This window comes from Coptis chinensis, chromosome 1 (genome assembly GCF_015680905.1).
Source record: "Coptis chinensis isolate HL-2020 chromosome 1, ASM1568090v1, whole genome shotgun sequence".
NCBI lineage: Eukaryota > Viridiplantae > Streptophyta > Magnoliopsida > Ranunculales > Ranunculaceae > Coptis > Coptis chinensis.
The window spans coordinates 42,868,366-42,890,266 of NC_141456.1; the positions used below are offsets into that span (position 1 = coordinate 42,868,366).

At 34.3% G+C, this 21,901-nt stretch overlaps 1 protein-coding gene and 2 long non-coding RNA genes across 3 annotated transcripts; 2 read left to right on the plus strand and 1 right to left on the minus strand.

Moving 5' to 3' along the window:
* Positions 1-2,347: 2,347 nt before the first annotated feature.
* LOC147524119 (uncharacterized) lies at positions 2,348-3,836 on the plus strand. Its single transcript, XR_015196873.1, has 3 exons — positions 2,348-2,643; positions 2,778-2,873; positions 3,527-3,836. It is a non-coding gene; the product is annotated as an uncharacterized LOC147524119 (long non-coding RNA).
* A 760-nt stretch (positions 3,837-4,596) lies between these two features.
* LOC147524120 (uncharacterized) lies at positions 4,597-9,647 on the plus strand. Its single transcript, XR_015196874.1, has 5 exons — positions 4,597-4,646; positions 4,746-4,851; positions 6,590-6,748; positions 8,127-8,187; positions 9,476-9,647. It is a non-coding gene; the product is annotated as an uncharacterized LOC147524120 (long non-coding RNA).
* A 3,006-nt stretch (positions 9,648-12,653) lies between these two features.
* Positions 12,654-20,531, minus strand: LOC147524121 (Rab5-interacting family protein). The gene is made up of 4 exons (XM_086601997.1): positions 19,780-20,531; positions 19,486-19,681; positions 13,669-13,688; positions 12,654-13,026 (listed from the first exon to the last, which is right to left on the minus strand). Exons 1-4 carry the CDS (start codon positions 19,899-19,901, stop codon positions 12,996-12,998), a joined length of 369 nt encoding a protein of 122 aa, XP_086458123.1. The 5' UTR covers positions 19,902-20,531; the 3' UTR covers positions 12,654-12,995.
* Positions 20,532-21,901: the final 1,370 nt, after the last annotated feature.

Here is a 21,901-nt window from a genome sequence, read left to right on the forward strand (position 1 = left end):
TGAAAGGCGGAAATCCTAAAATTCTTTTGGTGGGATCAACTGCATGCATTCCAAAGACATCAAAGTTTGCCGAAGAGATCACCATCCGTTGTCTCGCTATGTTCTTTCACTACTTTTGTCAACATTAAGACCAACTCAAATGGTTTCTTATCCATGTAAAACTCTTAAAATTTCCCTCAATGGCCCCCCATAGACCAGCGTATTCATCTATCCGCAACAACTGAATTTCTCGTCGTGCATATGCAACTAAATATGCAGGGGTGGCTCGATTCGCCCCCCGTGGGCGAAAGGACACCACTCCCAATGGTTCTTGAATATACCAAATATATTTACCAAGAATGATGCATCACTCGACATTAATCTACCGATCTTCGACCATTAGTATCGGATGTAGGCACATTAGTATCGGTGGTGTAATTATTAAGAATTTAGGCTAATTTGTGTCCACTTTTTAAAAGGAAAGTTTAAGGAGGTGGCCTCCTCTATATCTCAGAACGCCCTCAAGATCATCGGTTTGAGTACTTTCGATGGCAATCAAAACCACCGTGAGAGCTACTCGGTTGATCTCCAAAGGATGCATTGGTAGGAAAGACTACCGATGTTATTAGTCTATGCATTTGCTAATATAAATGTAGTCCGCTTCATATGCCACATATTCATAAAAAATGCCTTGAGTATGTGCAAAATTTGTTCGTGAGAACTTGAAAAAGTGTGCTCATCAATATTCATTAGAAAGTATATTGTATGTATTTAACCTTGCTCATTTTGTATTTTAGGATTGAGAACGACAAAGTGGAGAACTATACCATCACACATAGTTTCAATAAACAAGAGAATTGGACAAAGGCCCTCAAATACACCCTCTGCAACTTGAAATGGGCGCTCTTCTGGTTTATTGGCAACACAAACTTCCAACCTCTTTCTCCATTGGTCTCTTCTCATGATTGGTCTCTTCTCATGATGATGTTTCAACCATGGGTTCTTTGTACAAAACATGAGCAACTTGAAACAAACACGGTCAGATAACATCCCCGATTTTACCGATCAAGAAAAAAAAAAAGGAGGTTTGTTTTTAACATCAGAAAAGGCTTTGTTGAGCATCGACTTGCTTTCTTCATCCTGCCTACTCTTCGTTTGTATTACCTGATGTATCCTTTTCTCTTTTGTTGTTTGCTTTGAATGTTGATTCTGACTTTATGAAAAGGGTTATTTAGGGATTGGTCCTACTTATTTAGGGGTATTTAGGGATATATCCTAAAATTATCGATTATTAGGCTTTAGTCCTACTTCTATCGATTGACCTTGAGTCAACTCGGTTGACCTTGGTCAACCCATTTTATAATAATAATATAATTTTCATTTTTTATGAAAATGACCAAACTACCCTCCATATAAAAACAGAAGATTGTAACCCCTTACATTCTGTAATCCAATGACCAAGCAATAGATCAATCTCCAAACACCTTCAGTGACAAGATACATAGTACAACACGCCTTGTTCTGCCAACCGTCTACTACTTCTTTTGTGCAACAAGATCTTCAAGATATTGGAATATGGGTACTTAACCAACGCACAAGAGAATGGTCTCTAAAACAAAAATTTATGGCGATTTGGTTATGATTTGATGTTTCAATGTGATTGGTTGTTGTTTAAGTGTTGTTGGAGGTGTCAATTTGGTGTTGGTATGTCTAGATTGGGTTGTGGAAAATATGGGTAGAGAAGATGATCAATGGGTCGGTTAGAACCCAGTTCAGATCTTGGTTAAGTGGGCCTTAACTTTTCTAATAGATGTGGGCTGATGGCATGTGAGGTAAATACTATAAAGTTGAGTGTGATTGGACTTTCTTGTATACAAAAACTTATTTCTCATGATGATGTTCAACCCACGGATTTGAAGGAGATATGGAAGATAGATGATGTAAAGTTGAGTGTGACTGGAAGATAGATGGTTAAGGTTTCGAATTCTTCAATGGCAGTATATGGAAGCTTCAAATCTTTCAATTAGAGAGAATTAGTTTTTTAGGATTTAACCCCTCCTGTATTTGAGTTAATTAGGTTTTAGTCCTACTTTTCTGCCATTAAAGAGTTTGAATTTAAGTTCGTGAAATACCTTGGATCAATGTTTCTAATTTTGACCATTGGATCAATGCTTTAGATTTTTGACACGTGTCTATTGTTTAACTTGGTGTTCGAAAGGTCCAATATAAAGTCACATGTGAAGCACGCTGAAGGGTAGTTTGGCCATTTTCATAAAAAATGAAAATTATATTATTATAAAATGGGTTGACCAAGGTCAACCGAGTTGACTCAAGGTCAATCGATAGAAGTAGGACTAAAGCCTAATAATCGATAATTTTAGGACATATCCCTAAATACCCCTAAATAAGTAGGACTAATCCCTAAATAACCCTTATGAAAATCCTGCCTACTCTTCCTTTGTATTGCATTTGGATTCCTTTTCTATTTTGCTAATTCTTTCACTCCCATGTGCAGTATGATACGTTTGAAATTGGTTTTATAACCACGGATGACTTTACAAATGCGGACATCTTAGAAGCAACTTATCTGCTGTTGCAAAGAGGTTGCATGGTGATTGGATTACTGATCCCGCCATTCTTGTTGTTACTGGCTTCCTTGGAAAGGTCTTCCTAATAAATGAAATTTTATTTTCTTTTGCCAATTATCAAAATCTTTTCTTTGAGATGGTTGTTTCATCAATGGAGATTTTTGTCATTTTTTTACTATCGTGTTGTATGTTATGTTGTCTCAATTGTAGGGTTGGAAACCTTGCGCAGTTACTACCTTGGGTAGAGGTGGTAGTGATTTAACCGCCAAAACAATTGGTAAAGCCTTGCGAGTGCGAGAGATTCAGGTAAGTTTAAATACATCCAGAATTTTTTTGGTAATGTCTTTTTGGCTTTGCTGGAAATGTATGTTCACGTTTTGAACATATCTAAATCCTTGATCATCTACACCTCAAACAATCTCGAAAAGTCTTCCACTCTGTGTTCTTAGTTCTTTGACATATCTAATCTTCCCAAGAGTTTGTTGGTAAAGTTTGTGGTAGTTTTTAGTTTTTACCGCTTACTTGGGTTCAAAACCCACTGTCGAGAAGAAAAAAAAAATGAAGAAAAAAGAAAAAGTACTTGATTAATTCTATAACCGGTATTACATTGTTCTACCTCAACATGTATTCGATTAACTGAAAATTTGAAATTCAGTTGTGCAAAGAATTCATGATGTGGTTCAAATATCATTCGATTTTAATTATATTAGTTTTGACAAGCCCTAATACCTCCTCGAGGCAAGTTAAACACCTCGGCTCATACCTTTTCACTTCAAAAAGTATTAGTGCATACCACAATTTAGATTGAACTGATCTGACTTCATTTTGCTTTGAACCAATCTCCAAAAATAATATAGTATGTTAGTCCTAGATGAGGGTCTATTATCTTTTGAGTTTCCTATTAATTGATTAATAGACCACAAATTATGTTTGATGAGCTACTTTTCAATTCCCCGCAGGTTTGGAAGGATGTGGATGGGTTTTAACTTGATATCATAATATATGTGAAAATGCATTGCCTGTACCACATTTGACATTTGATGAGGCATTTGAGCTTGCGTTTTTTGGAGCTCAGGTATGCTGCTAATTCGAATTCCTATTGCTTCTTACATAATTGAGATGTTTCATAATTAACCAAAAAGAGACTTTAAATATTAAATCTTATTACTATCGTTAGTATTATTGTCGTATTATTCTCTATGGTGACAAGTCTATGCTTTAAGGATACAATTGCTCTAGGTTTGAGTAGTATTACATAGAAATGGTAATTCCCTCCCTCACAAATAAAAATAAAAATGATAGTAATACTAATATATACAGAGAAAAGAAAAGAATAACGCAAATAATAAGACAATTGAGGAGGGGAAGGGGAGGGGAGGAGAGAAGAGAAGAAAAAGGGGAAGCTTAAGCCTTTCAAAAACAATAATATTAGCGGACCGAAATGTTATTGCATTGTTGATTGAACCATCTCCAACTTATATTTATAAGAGAACAAGTAGAATTAGGTGGAGAGAAGTCAGATCATATATCTTTGTGGATGAAGAAGTTCAACTTTCCATTGCAATTTTGATGAAGAATCAATTGATTAGGCATGGTTAGGAGAAATAGGGAGTAGACCACTTTTTTTCTATTAGATGTGCATGTCTATCCGCTAAACAATTCTATACTACCTTTCATGCATGAATCAACTAAACTCAATATTGAGAATATTGTGATATTCAATCTTATGCTGTAATAGCTAAATTAGAAATACAAATAAAGTGGTTACTACTATCTTTGTTTTTTTCATGCAACATTTGTTTAAATTGTGATTAATTTATATATGACCAATCCTAAATTTTATGGAACTGTGGCAAGAACACGCTCGACTTTTTGTAAAAGAACATAGATTTTGGAAACTTGATATTAAACAAAGTTATATGTTGCTACTTGCTAGGGATATTTGATTGTGTCTATGTGATTACCATGTGGATTTTGTTTTCCTGAAATTGGTCACAATGGAATTATACTGACTGGGCTTTCTACATGACAAATCAATTAGGGGCTACAAACCTAACACTGTCAAGATTTGCGACTCGGGTAATATTTCATCCTTATAAGCGTTGGTATTTTTCAATCAGTAGCTGCCTTCATGTAGATTTTGTGTCTCATAATTGTATAAATCTTCTCATGTGGCAGGGAGGTGTTGGGAATTCCTCTTAAATCAGAGTGACGTTGCATGCTTTTAGTAGCCATGTGAGAATAGTTTTTCTTTATTTTCGGCTTCCAATCATCAAATCTAAAGGTACGATTTTTTTTCAAATTTTCTATAGTTTTACTTCAATGGGGTCTTCTTTCTTTCTTTCTTTCTTTTTTTTTTTTTTTTTTTTTTTTTATCTTATTATATGCTCGCTTAAGCTTGATCTTTTATGATTATCCAAGTGCACAAGTTTGAAATATTGCTGACATTTATGTTGTTTAAAAACTAAAGCCCATGCATTCATTAATATAATTTCACTTGATGAATAGGTTGCCTATTTATATATATATATATATATATATATATATATATTTATATATTTCAAACAATGATTTCTAATATCAATATCTAAAATGTCTGTATTTTTTACTTAAACACCGGTAAAAGAAAAGGTTTTTTTTTTTTCCCAATATTTTGATTTTATTATATGCTCGCTTAAGCTTGATCTTTTGTGATTATCCAAGTGCACAAGTTTGAAATATTGCTGACATTTATGTTGCTGCTAAATTAAAGCCCATGCATTCAGTGTATAATCTCCCTTGATGAATACGTAGCCTCTTTGCTGATATATATATTATAGTTTTTCAAACAATAATTTCTAATATCAATATCTACAATGTCTGTGTTTTTTACTTAAACACCGGTAAAATAAAAGGGTTTTTTTTTTCCCAACAAAGAAAGGGGTTGTTTGTTGTTGAGCTATCCTTAAGTAATTTTTCTGTTTCTCTGAACGTTACCGCACATGTTCACATTAAACATGTAAAAATATTTTGTGTAGTGTGTTTTGCGCATAACTGTGTTTGTGTATTTCATTAGTTCACTTTCGCTGCTAGGTATTGTGTTCTTAAGATTTTGCTCTATTGTCTATAAACTGTAACAACACTTCTATATACAACAACCCATTCCATTTGCTAGCTACCATGACCATGCGAAGCTTTTTTGTACTTCGGCAAAACTGCTTACAAGTCACAACCATGTATTCTTATTATATTTTCATGCCTATTATGTTTTTCTTTTTTAATTTCTCATAAATTTTATTGTTTGAAACAATAATTGAACAACCTGTTTGGCTGCCTTTTAGAATTCTTTTGTAGGGTCACATAACATTATTCGAAAGTACGAATGGAGTGATCCCTTATGGAGAAAGTTCAGATAGTATACCATACATTACCATAGATAGGGTTCTTTATGCTAATGATTATTTCTAGCTTCAGTTTAACTTTCCCTGCGTTACATCACACGCCACATTAAACATGTTTCCACAATATTTATGTGTGTTGTGTTTTGCACATTATTGGAATTACGAGAAAACCCTTTGATCTAAATCAAATGGTTTCCTATATGTCTTAGCAAAGAAGAAACTCATATTTTTAAACCCCTTCATTGTCACCATTAAAACCTCAATCACTCTCCAAGATCACATAGCAATGTTCTCTAAAAAATCAATTTCACTTTGATCTCAAAATTCAGGTTAAAACTCTCATTGTCCTTCGACAATTAATTAAAGTTTGTCTTCTCATGTTAATAGTCAGTATGTACTATTTTGGAAATTGTTTATGAGGAATTTTGATTTAGTACGCATGGGTCAGTTTACATATATTATGAATAATTGATAATTACTGCAATGAGTTTGATGTTATATGTTTCAATAATAATCGTTTTTCTCTATAAATATCTTTGCAGGTCTTCCTATTTGAAATGGTGTTTTAATAGATAGGATTACAAGTTATTCAATTCTCTCTATTTTGCAGTCTTACCAAACAATTTGTTGGTCATGTTTTAGGTTATGTGCTTCTAAGAGGAACAATGTTGACTAGAACCAGTCATCCATGCATGCTGAATTGTCCATGGAATGTGCTCACTGAATGAGTTTCAAGAAAGTTCTCAAAGATTCTTGAGGGCAGACAACTACATTACTATTCTAATCTTGCTAATAGTAGAGGTACTTTATCTGTTCATTAAACACATTCATTTCTTTTGCTACATTGTCTATTTTTTGTTTTTTGTTTTCTGTCTTTTTCATTTTTCATTTTTCATTGTTAATTCTTTTAGTAAGTCAGTCATAAAAATGTAACTTATATGAAATACACCTATATGGATTTAACTGTTTGTTGGATTAATACCAATGTAGTACACATTGATTAGAAATAAATCAAATACTTATTCGCTTCAATAATTTTTGGGACATATTGGCTTGAAAGAATGGTTTCTAAAGTTAGTAAATAGTTAGATCGAAAGTGCTTATCTTTAAGCATTAATAACCATTATTTATCTTTTATTAGAATTTTACCATCTAACTTGAGCATTCATAACCCACTGTTCAATGAGAAATATACACCGAAAGTGAAAATACCAAATTAACTTCACATTATCACGTATCCATTATGAAGGATCATAAGCATGTTTGTCTCTAAAGTATGTTTTTGCCTTCTTAGCTCGGTGGTAGAGTGTGTGGTTTTAATCACGTGGTCGTGGGTTCAATCTCCACAAATGGCTAATTTTCATGAGTTTGTACTAATAAAAAGACAATATAAAATATTGCCTCTATGTCCTACTTGAGTGCCTTTTCTAACCATTCAAACGAAACCGTAATTGATTTTTTTATTAGCATCTTGATTACCTAGATGCACACAAATCTTCTTTCTATGACGGATTTATGGATTTATGCATCTTTTTTTTTTTATGGTTGCACCTAATGGGCTTTATGCCGTATGACAAGGCTATGCTTGCACTAATATATTGTTTCATTGTGTGTGAGATATATCTATCAGAAATTTAAGGGTTGGAAATTGATTGATGAAAGATTGAACCCTTACATTAAAACCAATTGTGGCTTCTCATATATGAAAATCTTATTTTAATATGTCATTTACAAGTATAAGTAGAAGCAAAGAGGTATAATTAATTGTTTTCTTTAGTGGGTCCAAATGTTGTAGTTATTGAGGTTAAAAGTAGCAAGTGTTATAAGAAAATGTCAGTGGAGCTCCTTCATGCCAATCTTCTCCACACTGATGACCAACAACGCAAATTTTTACTTTTTAATGAATTTTACTCAGCGCTTTATGTTTGTAACTTTGTTTAATAGCCATAACAAATTATTGGCACTGGGAACTTTGATCAATTAATTTATTGTATGAGTTTCAATATAGTTTGGAAGTAAGATTTTTTATACATAATAATATATATAGGTGCTAGCAATTAAAAATGTACACTAAGTGTCTAAGTCACTAACTATATTCCATACCTGGTGGTTTTTCACATAGAACTTTTTCCTTGCTTATCCTATCATAATTAAAGAGATCTATGCTTAAATTGTTTAGGTTATAGACCGTTTGTGGTGGCGTGCATTGATGCAAGATGAAAAGGCTAAAGCAAGCTGAGGTAATCTTGAGATTTTACTTCAAATATAGTTTTTCGATTTATGCCGTTAAGACAAAATTATATTGAAGAGTGGTACATTTATCCACCTCAAAGTTAAGTATTGGGTTTGTTTTTAATTTACGAAGGTAATGAACTAATGATATTGGTTTATGAATGGAATTCATCGTTGAATGTGTGCACGGAATTTTGTTAAAAATATGATAAATATTTAGGCTACTATTAGATTTTAAGTGTAAAAGTTGAAGCCTTGGATTTCACCTACATGAGCTAAAAGTGGAAGGTGACAAGATGGTAGTACTGTAGGAATACCACTTAAACTTATGATAAGTTGTTATGCAAATGCTGACTCTAAAGAAAGCATATGTTTGGTTGACATTCATGTATATCTCACCAATCATAAGAAATATACCACCACGAATAGACAATGAGAGCTTATTAAGTTATTAGCAACACCATTCAATCAAGGGGAACCACACATCCCTATATTGTTTCTTGACTTTGTGGAATGTGTGTCTGTTGTTCAAGAAAATCATATACCTATTAAGCTACAAAGCTTGGGGTATTTCTAGGATTAGGAAGGTCACTGTTGGTTCTACTCGACTTTTATGTTTTTTTTTCATCTATCAAATGTTATGTGCAAGATAAGATTACTGCTTCTTTTATACTAAGTTGTGTACTATATGGTGTGGTGAATATATTAATGGATTTTGTTAGTTGACAGGCATGTGTAAATAGCTTTGTCGAGTATGTGTATGCTTGAGGTATTAAATGTTATTATAAAAGTTGATTTTTATAAAATCTCTATCAAAGATTAATGTCCGAGAGACCTAACTAAGTAGAAATATGGTGATGTTAATACCCAAGAGGGAGGAAATATTTTAGAATTACAATCTTTCTTTGAGATGCATGAAATGAGAGTACAAATCTTCATAACCTAATGCATGTTTCCTTTAAAATATTTAGATTTGAAAGAATTAGCAATGCTACTCAAGAACTCATTTTTTGGCTGGATTATATATTATGACACCAAAGTAGTTTTTTATCTTGATGTACAATGCTGCTACTGCTATTTAGAACATGTAGGACTGAACCTCAACCGCTTTTCGAACTCGGTAAGAAAAACTGTAACAGAGTTTTTTTTTTTTGTTCTAAGGGTTGTTCAGTTCATGACTGAAATTGCTTGATTAATGTTTGCCTCTTCGTAGTCTTTTTAAAGTTTCATTTGTGAGAATGTAGGGTGAACATTCATAAAAGGTTGCTAGCCTTATAAATGTGAGTTTGGTTGCAGATCGATATTTAAAGGGTTGTTGTTCAACTCGATACATGTCACACCAGTTGAGAAATCTCCAGGCTAACCTTGGCACAAATGCACAATGAGCGTAATCTTTACAGGTTTTGTAATCCCTTTCGATCAATTACATCTACTTTGTTATAATATTACTTGGTATCCTCTATGCTAAGTTGACATTAAAAAATTATGGTTATTCTTCTTTTTTAGGCATATTTTCAAGATAGTTGTTGTTTCCCCTTTTAGGCATTTTGTTTAGCAGAATATATTAGTGTCACAAATTCAGGGGATATGATATGGTGCATATCCATATAATAGCACAATTATCCACTAAAGGAAATTAAAGATCGCCACAATGATCTTTATTCTAGCATTTGATTAGTACAATCTGGTATTAATTAGATTGATGTGGTGCATATCCATATAATAACACAATTATCCACTAAAGGAAATTAAAGATCGCCACAATGATCTTTATTCTAGCATTTGATTAGTACAATCTGATATTAATTAGATTGATAAGATCCTATCAAACCAAACCTCATGAAAGCCACCTAAACATGTCATAGTATAAACATACTCATATATTGCGCCCCACTTTTTTAGGAGATTGTGGTTGTGTTACCATATTATATATGTCCGGTATGGAAAGGTTTGTCTTAGTGTACAATACTTGCTTTTTTTTTCTATGCCAGTTGTTTTAAGAATAGCAACCAACGCCCTTTTATTAAAGTCTAATATTCTGAAAATTTGACAGACGTAGTCTGATGTGATATAGTTAGGCTGTAGGGCATTATTACCCCCCCTAAATGTGCTACTTAAGTCTAGAAGACTAAAACTACATACTCATGCATGCTCAAGACAAAACATACTACGTTAGTGCTAGGATTAAATATTTCACCACATTAAGATGCACCAAGGGCTACATGCTCTGCTCAAAATTACATAACAATTTATTCATTATGCACTTATGCCAATTTACTCATATTAAACATATCGTTATCAATATCATTACATACAAGGATAAAGACATGGGGTTTGGAAAAATTACAATGTTATATACTTATATGTTATATGACTATCAGTATAAGATTTTCTGAAACTACGAGGTTTCACCCCTACAAAAGCTTTTGAAAAACAATGTACTACTACTTCTCACACACTCTCTCCCCCCCTTGATTGCATATCATGTATTAGTTTTTGGTAGGGGTCCACTTTGGGTTTTGCCTTGAATGGTAAGGAAGCATTAGTAAGTTTGTTGTCTATCTTTATGTTCTTTTGATACTCAGATTTCCCATTATGTTTAGCTAATTGCTCAAATGAAGCATGGTTAATTAAGAATACTAATTTTGGTAGTTGTGCAATATGAATTTTAAACCCATTTAATAGACTCTAGGGATGCAAAGATAGCGCAGATCACATGGCTACATTCAAGGGGTACAATGGATTACAACTATTTATGGTTCTAATGAAAGTGCCAAACTATGAAGGATTAATGCATAAAACAATTGTGTGGTATACCATAGAGGATGATTAGACTATGTGTGGTGTTTAATATTTTAAAAAATATACACTTGAATGAGTTTTTGGTCGGAGTGTGTTAGAGAGTTTACGACTAATGTTGAGATAATTTCTTAGTTATGTACATGTGTTGCTCTATATGTAAAAGAGAATTGAAATATGTAGTTGAATATGAGGAATTTTTGTGTTTTTGATGATATGTTCAATGGCAGTTCATTTTTATGTTTTCAATAATATGTTCAATGACAATTTTCCAAGGGAACCAATGTGTAAATCCAAAGGGTACAGTTTCAAGATTGTAAGGTAGTATTGTAGTAGTCAGTCATGATAGTATCCTTCGAACAAAGTGAGGGCAACTAAAGCAATGTAGCCCAGATAAGATGTTACAAAGCTCTCTTGACTACTAAAATTTTGAACCATTTCTATGAAATCACTAAATATGTTAGTAGTGGAAATAGTGCATTCAATAAAGCCTTTGTCATATATCCAATGAAGGAAACTTTTCAGTATCTCATGTGGTCTGTATTATTTCATTCATGACTCAGTGCCATATCAAACATTTTAACCTTGGCTATTTAACTAAAACATAGAATGGGCTACCCTTACTTACACATAACAAAACATCAATAATCTCTCCTCCCAACCCCTACATATATCTTATAGAGCTTACCGCTTGTAATATTGATCATGGATTTCCACTTGATTCAAAAGTTAATTGGTACTCTCATCTCCTTAAAATCTCCCTTAAAATCCCTCAAACCACCAGAAAATATTAGTTTGACAAGTATAATTTCGTATTTAAAATGGTGTGTTATCATACATCTTTTCAATATGATCTTCACTTTCCGTAAGTAAAAATTATTTGAATATCTCATAAACTATGCATAATTATGAATATTTTTCATAACAATTTAATATAACGACACCCGTTCGTAGAGAGTTTATGTATGAGCTTAGTATATGGTTCGTAGAATAGATGCTTGAAATTTCTAAACTAAAATTTGGGAATTCAACTCATTCGCTATCAATGACGGTTTCTTCTACAGCAATTTTTAAATATTAAAACAAATATGGTAAAATATGGGACACATTGAATATTTCAAAAAAAAATTTGTTTTGATCAAAACTTCAATCATTCAAATATTTTGGAGTTAAATTTTTTGACACATAATAATTCAAAAAAATAAATTAAAAAATAATAATATGAAAACGGTCCCCGTTAATATTGGACACATTGAATATTTCTATAAATATGTGTTTTCATCAAAATTTGAATCATTACAATATTCTATAGTTAAAACTTTTTGATACATAATAATTCAAAAATTAAATTTATAAAATATTAAAAAAAAAAATCAAATCAATTATATAAAATCGGTCCCCGTTTGTTGAACGGGCTCAAAAACTAGTTCAATTCAGATAATGGAGCCACTGAAAGTGTCAATCTAGTTTTTGGCTGTTGTTTTGATCAAAAGCGATACATTTTTAAAGTTCGGTCAAGCTGCACAGTTTAAACCAGGGCAACAAATACGTACTACCCCATTGATCCGAGGACTGCCGACATGAATCTTTATACTATGTAGAATTGCAGGACATCAGCGTTGCAGGTTGACAGTCATTCTCTTTCCATTTCCACCAATTGATAGAACCACAAAAATTTCTTTGCAATTATTGTCGAGCTTAATTTAGATTTAGCATTTCTCATGCCACAAAATGTTCTATTGCATATCGTGGATATAGGATTAGAAATAATAATAATCCGATGCAGAGTTTACAGCCCTTGGATTAAGCAGAAAAACAGAATCCAGTGAATACTCACGATAAACCAAGAGAACCAACAAAGAAAGAAAAAGACCACCATATGTTGACAACAGACATCGTTTCCCAATTCGATTGATAATTCAATAACATCTTGCAGCTTTACCCCAAAACAGAGAAGACTTCATCTAGCAGGAATGGACCAAGGTTACCGCCATCCATGCAGCTTTCTGCGGCTTCACTAGAATATGTGCACAATGTCATATGCAAATCTAAGGATGTTCAAGGAAAATCATTAACAAAAAAACCTGCAGTAATACCAAGCTAAGCTGATTTTCTCTTTGATAATAGCTCAAACCAAGCTAAAATGTTTCAATTAATTGATTAGATCATGCAAGTTGTAGTGGCAAAACCAAATTTTGGGATGAGTGATGTGCTGTTTCTGCTAATCAATTATATAAGAGCAATATACATACGTAGTAAGCTCAAACACAGGAAAAAGAGCTTATAGCTTTTGAGAATGCCAAATGGGGCCTTACACAATTCCAGAAGCATAAGAAAGCAATACACTTCCATATCTTACCTGTTCCTACAGTACTGAAATTTCAATTTCATTGAACGAAAAGATAATATGTACACTGGAATCCATTCTTTTCCAGCCATCCCGACTGCATACTCTTTCCATATTCATCACTCAAATCCAAATTAATATGGCTTCCTTTGAAATGTATGACAAATGGTTTGAGAATGGATCCTCAGCGATTAAGTAAGTTTTTCCATTATTTTTTGGTCACTAGTGATTAAATATGTATCATAGATAATTAACATTACGCAAATCTCGGGTGCAGAGATATTAATAAGATTTCATTATAAAACTGTTACTGTATTAGAGGTAAAGCAGCATTGAAGGATACGTCCAGAACAACACGAACGACTGCAGAAAATAAAAAAGTGTTAATACCAAACCATCATCAGTGAGTTGCTATAAATGACTTGAGAGAGAGAGACGGGGGGAATTTAATAACTCTTAAGCCATTGGACATTCAATGGAACCGAGAAAAAATGATTAGAGATGCCTGACGTGAAATTGCTGGGAACAAGATACATGAGGGGTCTAATGACAGGAGCTCCTAGATGCTTAATGCTTTAGAACAAAAAATAAGATAGATATGAATTCTAAGTCCAACAGTACATTCCTAAGAAGCTAACATATGTCGTAGGGCAAGAACGAAATGCTAAATGGTTGGATGGGAGGAGAATAATTATCCTATTTGGAGGGGGGGTATATGTCCTAGCAACAACCAATGGAAAGAAACAAATTTTTCCTTTTAGTAAGCTAAAATTCCTTTGGAGTTATTTTACTATATATGTATTTGTTCCCATTTTGTGCAATGTGCTACCCTAGTATTTCTCTTTCTATTTGTATTTTTCCCTTCTGTGTTCGTTTATTTATCTTTTCTTATTTGTATAGCATATCTTGTACTTACTAAAAAATTGTAGGTTGAAATGAACTACAGGTCAACAAGTAAAATAATATAGAAATTGTGGGTTGAAATGAAAGTTTTCAATTGAAAAGGAAACCATCTGGAAAGCCATAACTGTCCCTTGAAAGAGCTAACACTGTTATGCTCAAGTCATATACCCCAGAAGACAAACACCAGTCCCCTACTATACGAAAAATGTGGAGCAGCAAACTACAGTGGGTGCGAATTCAAAGGACAGTGCAAACACCAGGACAATAACAGAGATGGATATATAACAGGTACAAGATAGAGGACCAGACGAATGAAGTCCTCAAGACTACTGTGTCAGTAAATTTTTTGGCTATCGTCTAAGAGGAACAATGAGGAATTTAAGCACAGCATAAGGATTGAGAACAAATTGTCAAAATGTCTCAAGAAGCAGAGAAGAGATTCTACAAGGATAGAATTCAACATCTCAAGGATCAAGGAAGCCATGCAGCTTAACATTCAGCTTCAACGAAGAAGACAATCCAGTGCACTTGGGAACCACCTAAGCAGGGAAATCTCAGGATTAACACAGATGGTAATGCCAAGATCAATGTAGACGGTATTGTCCTATAATTTTCTTCCAGCTCAAGGATCATGCAACTCACTCATAGGAGAGCTAGCACCAGACATCAATGGAAGGAAAGAAGTATATTGGTACTACGTCAACATAGTCCATATCTATCTAATAAGATAGGGTTTTTTTTTTTTCACTAAAAGACAAAACTATAATAAAGAACGGTCCAGATCTGTTTGACCAAGATCTAATGGTAGAGATGCGGGTTTCCAATGCAAGTAAAAGTATGAATAAAAGTATGAATCCTAGGCCTCTTGGCATACTTAACAGCTTCCCAAGCAGCATCAATATCAGCTTTATTACATCTAGCAAGACCACAAATAACAGGAACATGCCCATCATCATCAATAGCATTACCGACTTCTTTGGCAATAATCTTAACAGCTTCAAGATCATCATTCGATGAAGCAGGAAATCCACTTCAATTATATCAACCCCGAAGTTTGAGCAATGATGGCTTGAATTATTATTAGTGTTGTTTCTAGAAGAAGATTGAGAAGATGAAGAATTGGAATTACTGCTCCTCTTGGTAGTCGATTTGAATGCCGGCGTGGCCATTTCTATTTCTTATTACCTTTGAAGAAGAGAAGAAGAAAAAATTCAATTTTTTCGCGAGTAGATTATTTCATGAAAATTTCCAATGCAAACCCTAATTGGCAGGAAATTAAAGATGCTCAAGGAACACCGGACTTAGACACTTCGCCCGAAAATAGTTGCACGGTATTCGCTGAAACGAAAAGCAATTATGAAAGAAATCTTGAAGAATGATATCTTCGGCCGGGTGGTTGCATATGTCTATACCATTGAATTTCTTTGAGGCAGGTCTTCCACACATGCATTGCCTTTTATTTCTCTTTCAAGATGATGACAAGATCCAAACAATTGAGCAAGTGGATAAATTTGTATGTGCGAATTCCCGCACCCAAACCCCGCATTGTTTGAAACAAAAAGAAGTGCATGGTTCATGGCCCCCGTGGTGATCGAGATCCGAGTGCTTCATGTATGGAAAATGGTCGATGCACCAAAGCCTATCCAAAAGAGTTTGTGGAGGAAACAATTATGGATAAAAAGGGTACTCCATTTACCGAAGGCGACAATCGGCAAGAAATATTTTGTGAAGAGGAGGAATAAAATGGTTAAAGTTGATAATGGAGATGTTGTTCCCTACAATGCATATCATAAATCGAAATGTTTGACCGCCATATCAATGTTGAAGTTTGTGCATCGTGTCAAGCTTTAAATATATTAACAAGTACATCTACAAAGGCTATGACAAAGCAACGATGGTGGCGCGGGAACAAATGATGAGATTGACAATATATCGATGCAAGGTACATTGGACCAACCAGTGAATGGCATCTATTTGTAATCCAATGCATAAAGAGTTTCCAAGTGTCCAACGATTGGATTTAGAAGGCATGCATAGGGTTGTTTTTTCAATAGCAAAGAGCCCATGGATGCAATTCTTGCCCGAGCCAACCAAACCTCAACACCGGCGGCTTTCTTTAAGTGTTGTCTTTGAAGATCCAAATGCACGAGCATTTACCTATCAAGAATTTCCAAGACACTATGTTTTTCACAAAGACTCTCAAGAGTGGACTCCTAGGACTCGGGACCTTCCATTGGTAGGATGTATTTTGCAAGCCCCAATGCGGGAGAGGTTTTATCTACGTTTGCTACTTTATCAGTAAAAGGGCCTACCTCCTTTGCATATCTTTATAAAGTTGGTGATATACCGTGTACAACACATACAAAGAAGCATGTATTACCCGCGGGTCAGTTGGAAGTCGATGATGAGTGGATACAATGCCTAGAAGAGATAATGAAAACTATATCAACTACGGAGGTTGTTTTGTGTAATTCTTTTAGAGTGTCATCCGTTTCCGTATCTACTTTGGAGCAAATTTGCATCGAGTATATGTGATGATCTTGGACATAAAGCACGACATCCCGATCCAATTGAGCAAATAACAGATTATCCGAGGAACAAATCCTTTTAGAATCTTGGAAGATTTCCGCCCATGCCAAAGAAAAAGGAGGATTGGGCAAAATTGTTGGCAATAGGCTCATTTGGGAGCAACGCCAACTTCAAAGATGAAGGCATAGGAGAAGAGGTCGGCGGTGATGTGAGTCGCCTTAATGCCGAACAACTTCATGCTTATAATCGGGCCGCGGATCGATTCAAGATATGGTGACAAGAGCAAACTTTTCTTTTTGAATGGAGCGGTATGCACAGGGAAAACTTTTTGTATAATACAATTGCAAAGGCACGCAAAGACGGGTCTTATTGTCATCCGCGGTGGCATCATCGAATTGCATCTCATTGTCCGGTGGACGACCGCCCATTCTACATTTAAAATTCCAATTGATGTGATGGATACCACTTTTTTCAGGCTTTACTAAACATTCGAACCTATTTAAAGAAACAAAACTAATTGTTTGGGACAGGTGCCCATGCAACATAGATACCTGGTTGAGGTCGTGGATAGAACACTTCAAGATATTTGTGGAAACAAGAAGATATTTGGTGGTATCAAAAATTTTCGACAAACACTTTGTTAGGCGAGAGAGCAATTTGTTGGTGCATCACTACTGGCTCTTTCCTTTGGAGTTATTTAGAAGTTTTGCACTTGGTACGTAATACATGGCTTGAAATGGCAGAGTCCGAATGTCGAATTCACCGATTTTTGTTGGAGGTGTGCTACTAATGCCTTCTAATTAGAATGTTTTTTCTCCATTAGTTCCATATATAAACGAGCTATTTTTAGAAACTAATAAATTCATTTTTTTGCTTTGATTCATTTAGATTGGTTCGAATCCCAAAGAATCGCATAATTGCCAATGGAATACGAAATGTACCAATATCCAAGAACTCATCTTCTCTCGTCATCCCCAATTGGATGTTATGGACACACCGTTTCCAAATTTCTTAACCGATCGCAAAATGATGATGTGAGTGCAATTAATGAGGTTGCACTCAATTTGTTTCCCCAAGCGCAAATGTATTTGGCGGCAGATAAAATCATCGAAGATGATATTGATAATCCAAGTGGGGCTCACTATCCCACCGAAGTTTCGAACTCCCGACCGCTTCTAGCTTACCACCTTTCAATATCAAGTTAAAACCCCGATGCCCTATAATGTTGCTCGGAACATAGCACCTAAAGATGGCCTTTGCAATGAGACCGCGACTTATGGTGCTTCAATGTGCGAAAAGTCCTTCACTAAAATTTTGATCCGAAATCCAAAGATCATCCCAAGAATATCTCTGGCTCCCTCAAATGCAGAGTTGCCTTTCAAACTATCAAGACGACAATTCCCTGCTCGAAGCTTATGCCATGACAATTAATAAAACAATATGTTGGCATTGATTTGAGGACACCGGTTTTCAAACAACTCTATGAGGCCATGTCCGGATGTACTTATTCAAAAGAATATCCGTTTTTCTTCCACCTAATGCAAGAAATTGTACTACAAATGTCGATATACCCGTAAGTTCTTCTCTAAGGACATCGATACCAAGAAAAGGCAAGTGAGAAATTAAAGAATGTTACTTTTATTGGTTTAGAAAATAAAGAATATATTGTATCCATATATATGCTATGTAAGTTTTATGATAGTTTTTTTTTTGTTGATGATCGTGGATACTTAAAAAAATAAGAATAGAGATTATTTTATTTTGAAAACCATCTCTTTTGTAAACAATATGCTAAATGTATCAAGTCTAAAAAATCATGTGTATGTGGTTTGTTTGCGGTACCAAGTTAAATTGCCATAATTTTTCAAATGACATGATTGTAGTCTTTTGCTCCAATCCATATGGTAGCGAATGGTGTGAACAATAAGTGGGCGGAGTATTTATTTTATTTTATTTTTCCCTTTCGTTACTAGAATTAGCCCTGTGAAAAATTATGCAAAGTCTTCTTTAATGTTTAATGAGTTGTCTTTTAGTTTTAGAAGTAATTTGTGTTATGTATAAATATGAAGTTATATATTTTGGTATGGTTGATCTATGAGAATTGTATTGTTTGATTTTTAAATTGATTTTAGGTTTTTGAAATGTTGAAAATACAAAGGAGACTTCTTTGGATTTTTTTATTTTTTTAAAAAAATGATGATGCTTTAATTGAAGACTCTCCCCTTATTTTCATCATTCTCATTCGATATGTATTAAATTAATGAATGTATAAGAGTATGTGTAATGAGTTGGTTTGTGAGAAATGAAATGCATAGAATTGCAATAATTAAACTCACTTGAGTATGTGTATGAAATGATTATGAAGTATAAAACTGTTGGAAATGGTTATATCATCGATACAATGCTACCATAGAGATGGTCTCTCTTGGAGTGTTGTTCAAAAGCAATGTGTCTAGAGTGCCGACTGGCACGGGCATTCACTAGTTTAGAATAAGAAACAGCTAAACAGGGAGTACTTCTAGCACGAGTTCAGAGTGCAACAGAGCAGCAGATTGGTTGGGTTCTCTCAAAGGCACAACCAAGGACCCCATTCGACGCAACAAATATTGTAATATATTATACAGGGGAATACTGGAACAACAGGCCAGCAGATGTAACTTTAATGATCAATGTTACAATAAAATAATGAGAAGGAAAAGAAAACAAAAGCATGTGTCCAGAAAAATACCATTAGCCCGCTCAAGAATCCATCGAGTACGATTCTGTTCCAGCAATCAAAGTGATCATGAACTGAAAACTTTGCCTTGGCAGTAAGTCCCAGAGAAGTAATTGCCATGACAAGGAAATAAAAGACAAAACCAGTCAAGTTGGTGAATCCGAGTATTCCAGCAATGACTCCAGCGACGATAGACAAAAACGTTCGGCTGTTGAAACAAACATAAATAAAGAACCTTTCTTTTTAGAATTTTGACCCAAAACTATATCAGGAATATCTACTTTAATTAACAAATACAAAGTGAACCTGTAATAGATGACTCTCATGTTAGATTGTAATTTGTCGGCATTGAGAATAGTCGTGGAAAGAAACTCATCAGCTGCTACTGATTTCTTCTCAATCTCAGATGACCCACCTCCACTCGTCATATTACAAGTATGGAGAGTTGTTGTTGTTCAGATGGGGGTTGTAATTTTTTCCAAGGTTACAAAGAGAAAGAGAAACTATTTGTCGATTTATGTATACTGTACTTTTCTCTTTTACAATTTAGCCCATAGTACAAGATATTAAAATTTGGATATTAACTTGTCATTCTTGTGTAATTATCGCTGATATCTAACAATATATCGCAATAAAATCACGATATATTGATATTTTACGAAATATCCCTAGAAACAAGAAATTGGCCGTCCCTTGTAAGAAAAAAGTTCCAGCAAGCTAAGGCTTCGATGTGACAAAACTACAACCTTCTACTTCAACTTGATGTAGCAGGACTTATTTCTTCTTACCACAAAGGCCTCAAGAGTGCAGACTCCATATTCAAGTCTCAATCTTAAGGAAAAAAAACATAGACCTAAAACTATAAAATCTGTCATCTTCCTCACTTATGAAGTTTTATCAAATGTGGTGCAAATGGCAAGCGCAAATGACCGGTACCACCCAACTGATATTGCAAGAAAGTGTGAATGATATGGTAAAGATGAAGGTGAGGACATAAAACCCAATTCCAATTTGTTCGAGTAATCTGGTTATATATTGGGGAATTTGAATTGTAAAACAAGAGCAAAACAAAGAGAATGAAAAGAAAAACAAAACGGAAAGGGAAACAAATAAAAAATTGAAAACTAAAGGATCGTGGTTTGGTTTAAGCTGAATATGAGTAGCAAGAAGAACAAGTGAAAATGGGTATGAAGAACATGCAACAATTTTTGCCAATTTTTTATTTGTCATTGCTCGGTTGGGCTTATATATCTACCATAACATCATTAAATATCGCTCAAATATCACAAATTATTGACGATTTTTTATTTCTATCGATATATCTACGATATCAACAAATGCTCCTATGTAAAATATCCCCACACAAGGGGATATATCGACGAAATATATCGAGATTTTAAAAGTCGATATATGCCCATATCTTGATATTTGGTACTATGATTGAGCCCATATTTTGCTTGTTATAATTTAGCCCAAGTCCAATGGAGGGGCTATATGGACGGCTAAAGACAAATATAGCAACCCAACCACAAAAATGTCATTTCAATGGGGCAGTTAAAAGGGTCTTAAATTTGGAAGGAGTCAAAAATTCAGCCAAAGTTAAGACCTTTGCTTTCTTAAGATGCCCCCCAGTGTTAAATTTTGACGACAAAACCGGGTCTTTGTCCGAAAAAAAATAATAGACGGATGGCAGAAACTATACCGTCGGTATCATTTAGCACTTCAAAATAGAAAACACGATTTGATTGGTTTTTTTATTTTGGGGAGCCAAATTTGGCTGGACAAGCTAGCCTATATGGCACTTTTAGCTGCCCAATTTAGCAACTCTCCATTGGACTTGCTCTTATAAGATGTTCCAGCAGTACGTGCTTATTTTGCTTTGTGCAATTGGACAAAGAGAAAGTTAATATATGAAATTCAAGTCGATCGATTTCATTTTTTTAGCTACAGTATTGTTCGTCTCACAACATTGATAATTAGCAAACAATATAAATATACTAGAATTACGGCATAGCAGTGGGGAAGTGAGCGTAGCAAGGGTATGGTATGAGATGAGAGGAGGAGGAAGATGAAGAGAAGGGCGGAGAACAAAGAGAGTGAGAGGAGAAAGATGAAAAGAGAAGCAGAAGAAAAGATCAACTTTAAAAAAAAAATTATCAATGCATTCACATACCCTCACTTAATTGCACAAAAACCAAGAGTCATTTTACACCCTCTCCACAAAAACAACCAACTCAAGAGCGTTCACATACCCTCACTTAATTAAATCCTTCGACAGCCCATCGATACCTACTTCTCTATGTCCTCTTATGTTTTATATTTTACCCTTACAACAAAATGCATTTACACATTTAGCTTTTTCTTAAAAAGAAATTATTAAGTTAAGGGACCCAAACTTATATTCATAATCAAAATCTTACATAAATAT

What these genes read in the sequence shown, in the direction of transcription:
- LOC147524121 (XM_086601997.1), bottom strand. Translation starts at nt 19,901, where the DNA reads ATGACGAGTGGAGGTGGGTCATCTGAGATTGAGAAGAAATCAGTAGCA. An exon ending in ATGAGAGTCATCTATTACAG is followed by an intron (nt 19,682 to 19,779) that starts GTTCACTTTGTA and finishes TTGTTTCAACAG; the next exon opens with CCGAACGTTTTTGTCTATCG. An exon ending in TCGTTCGTGTTGTTCTGGAC is followed by an intron (nt 13,027 to 13,668) that starts GTATCCTTCAAT and finishes GAACATCCTTAG; the next exon opens with ATTTGCATATGACATTGTGC.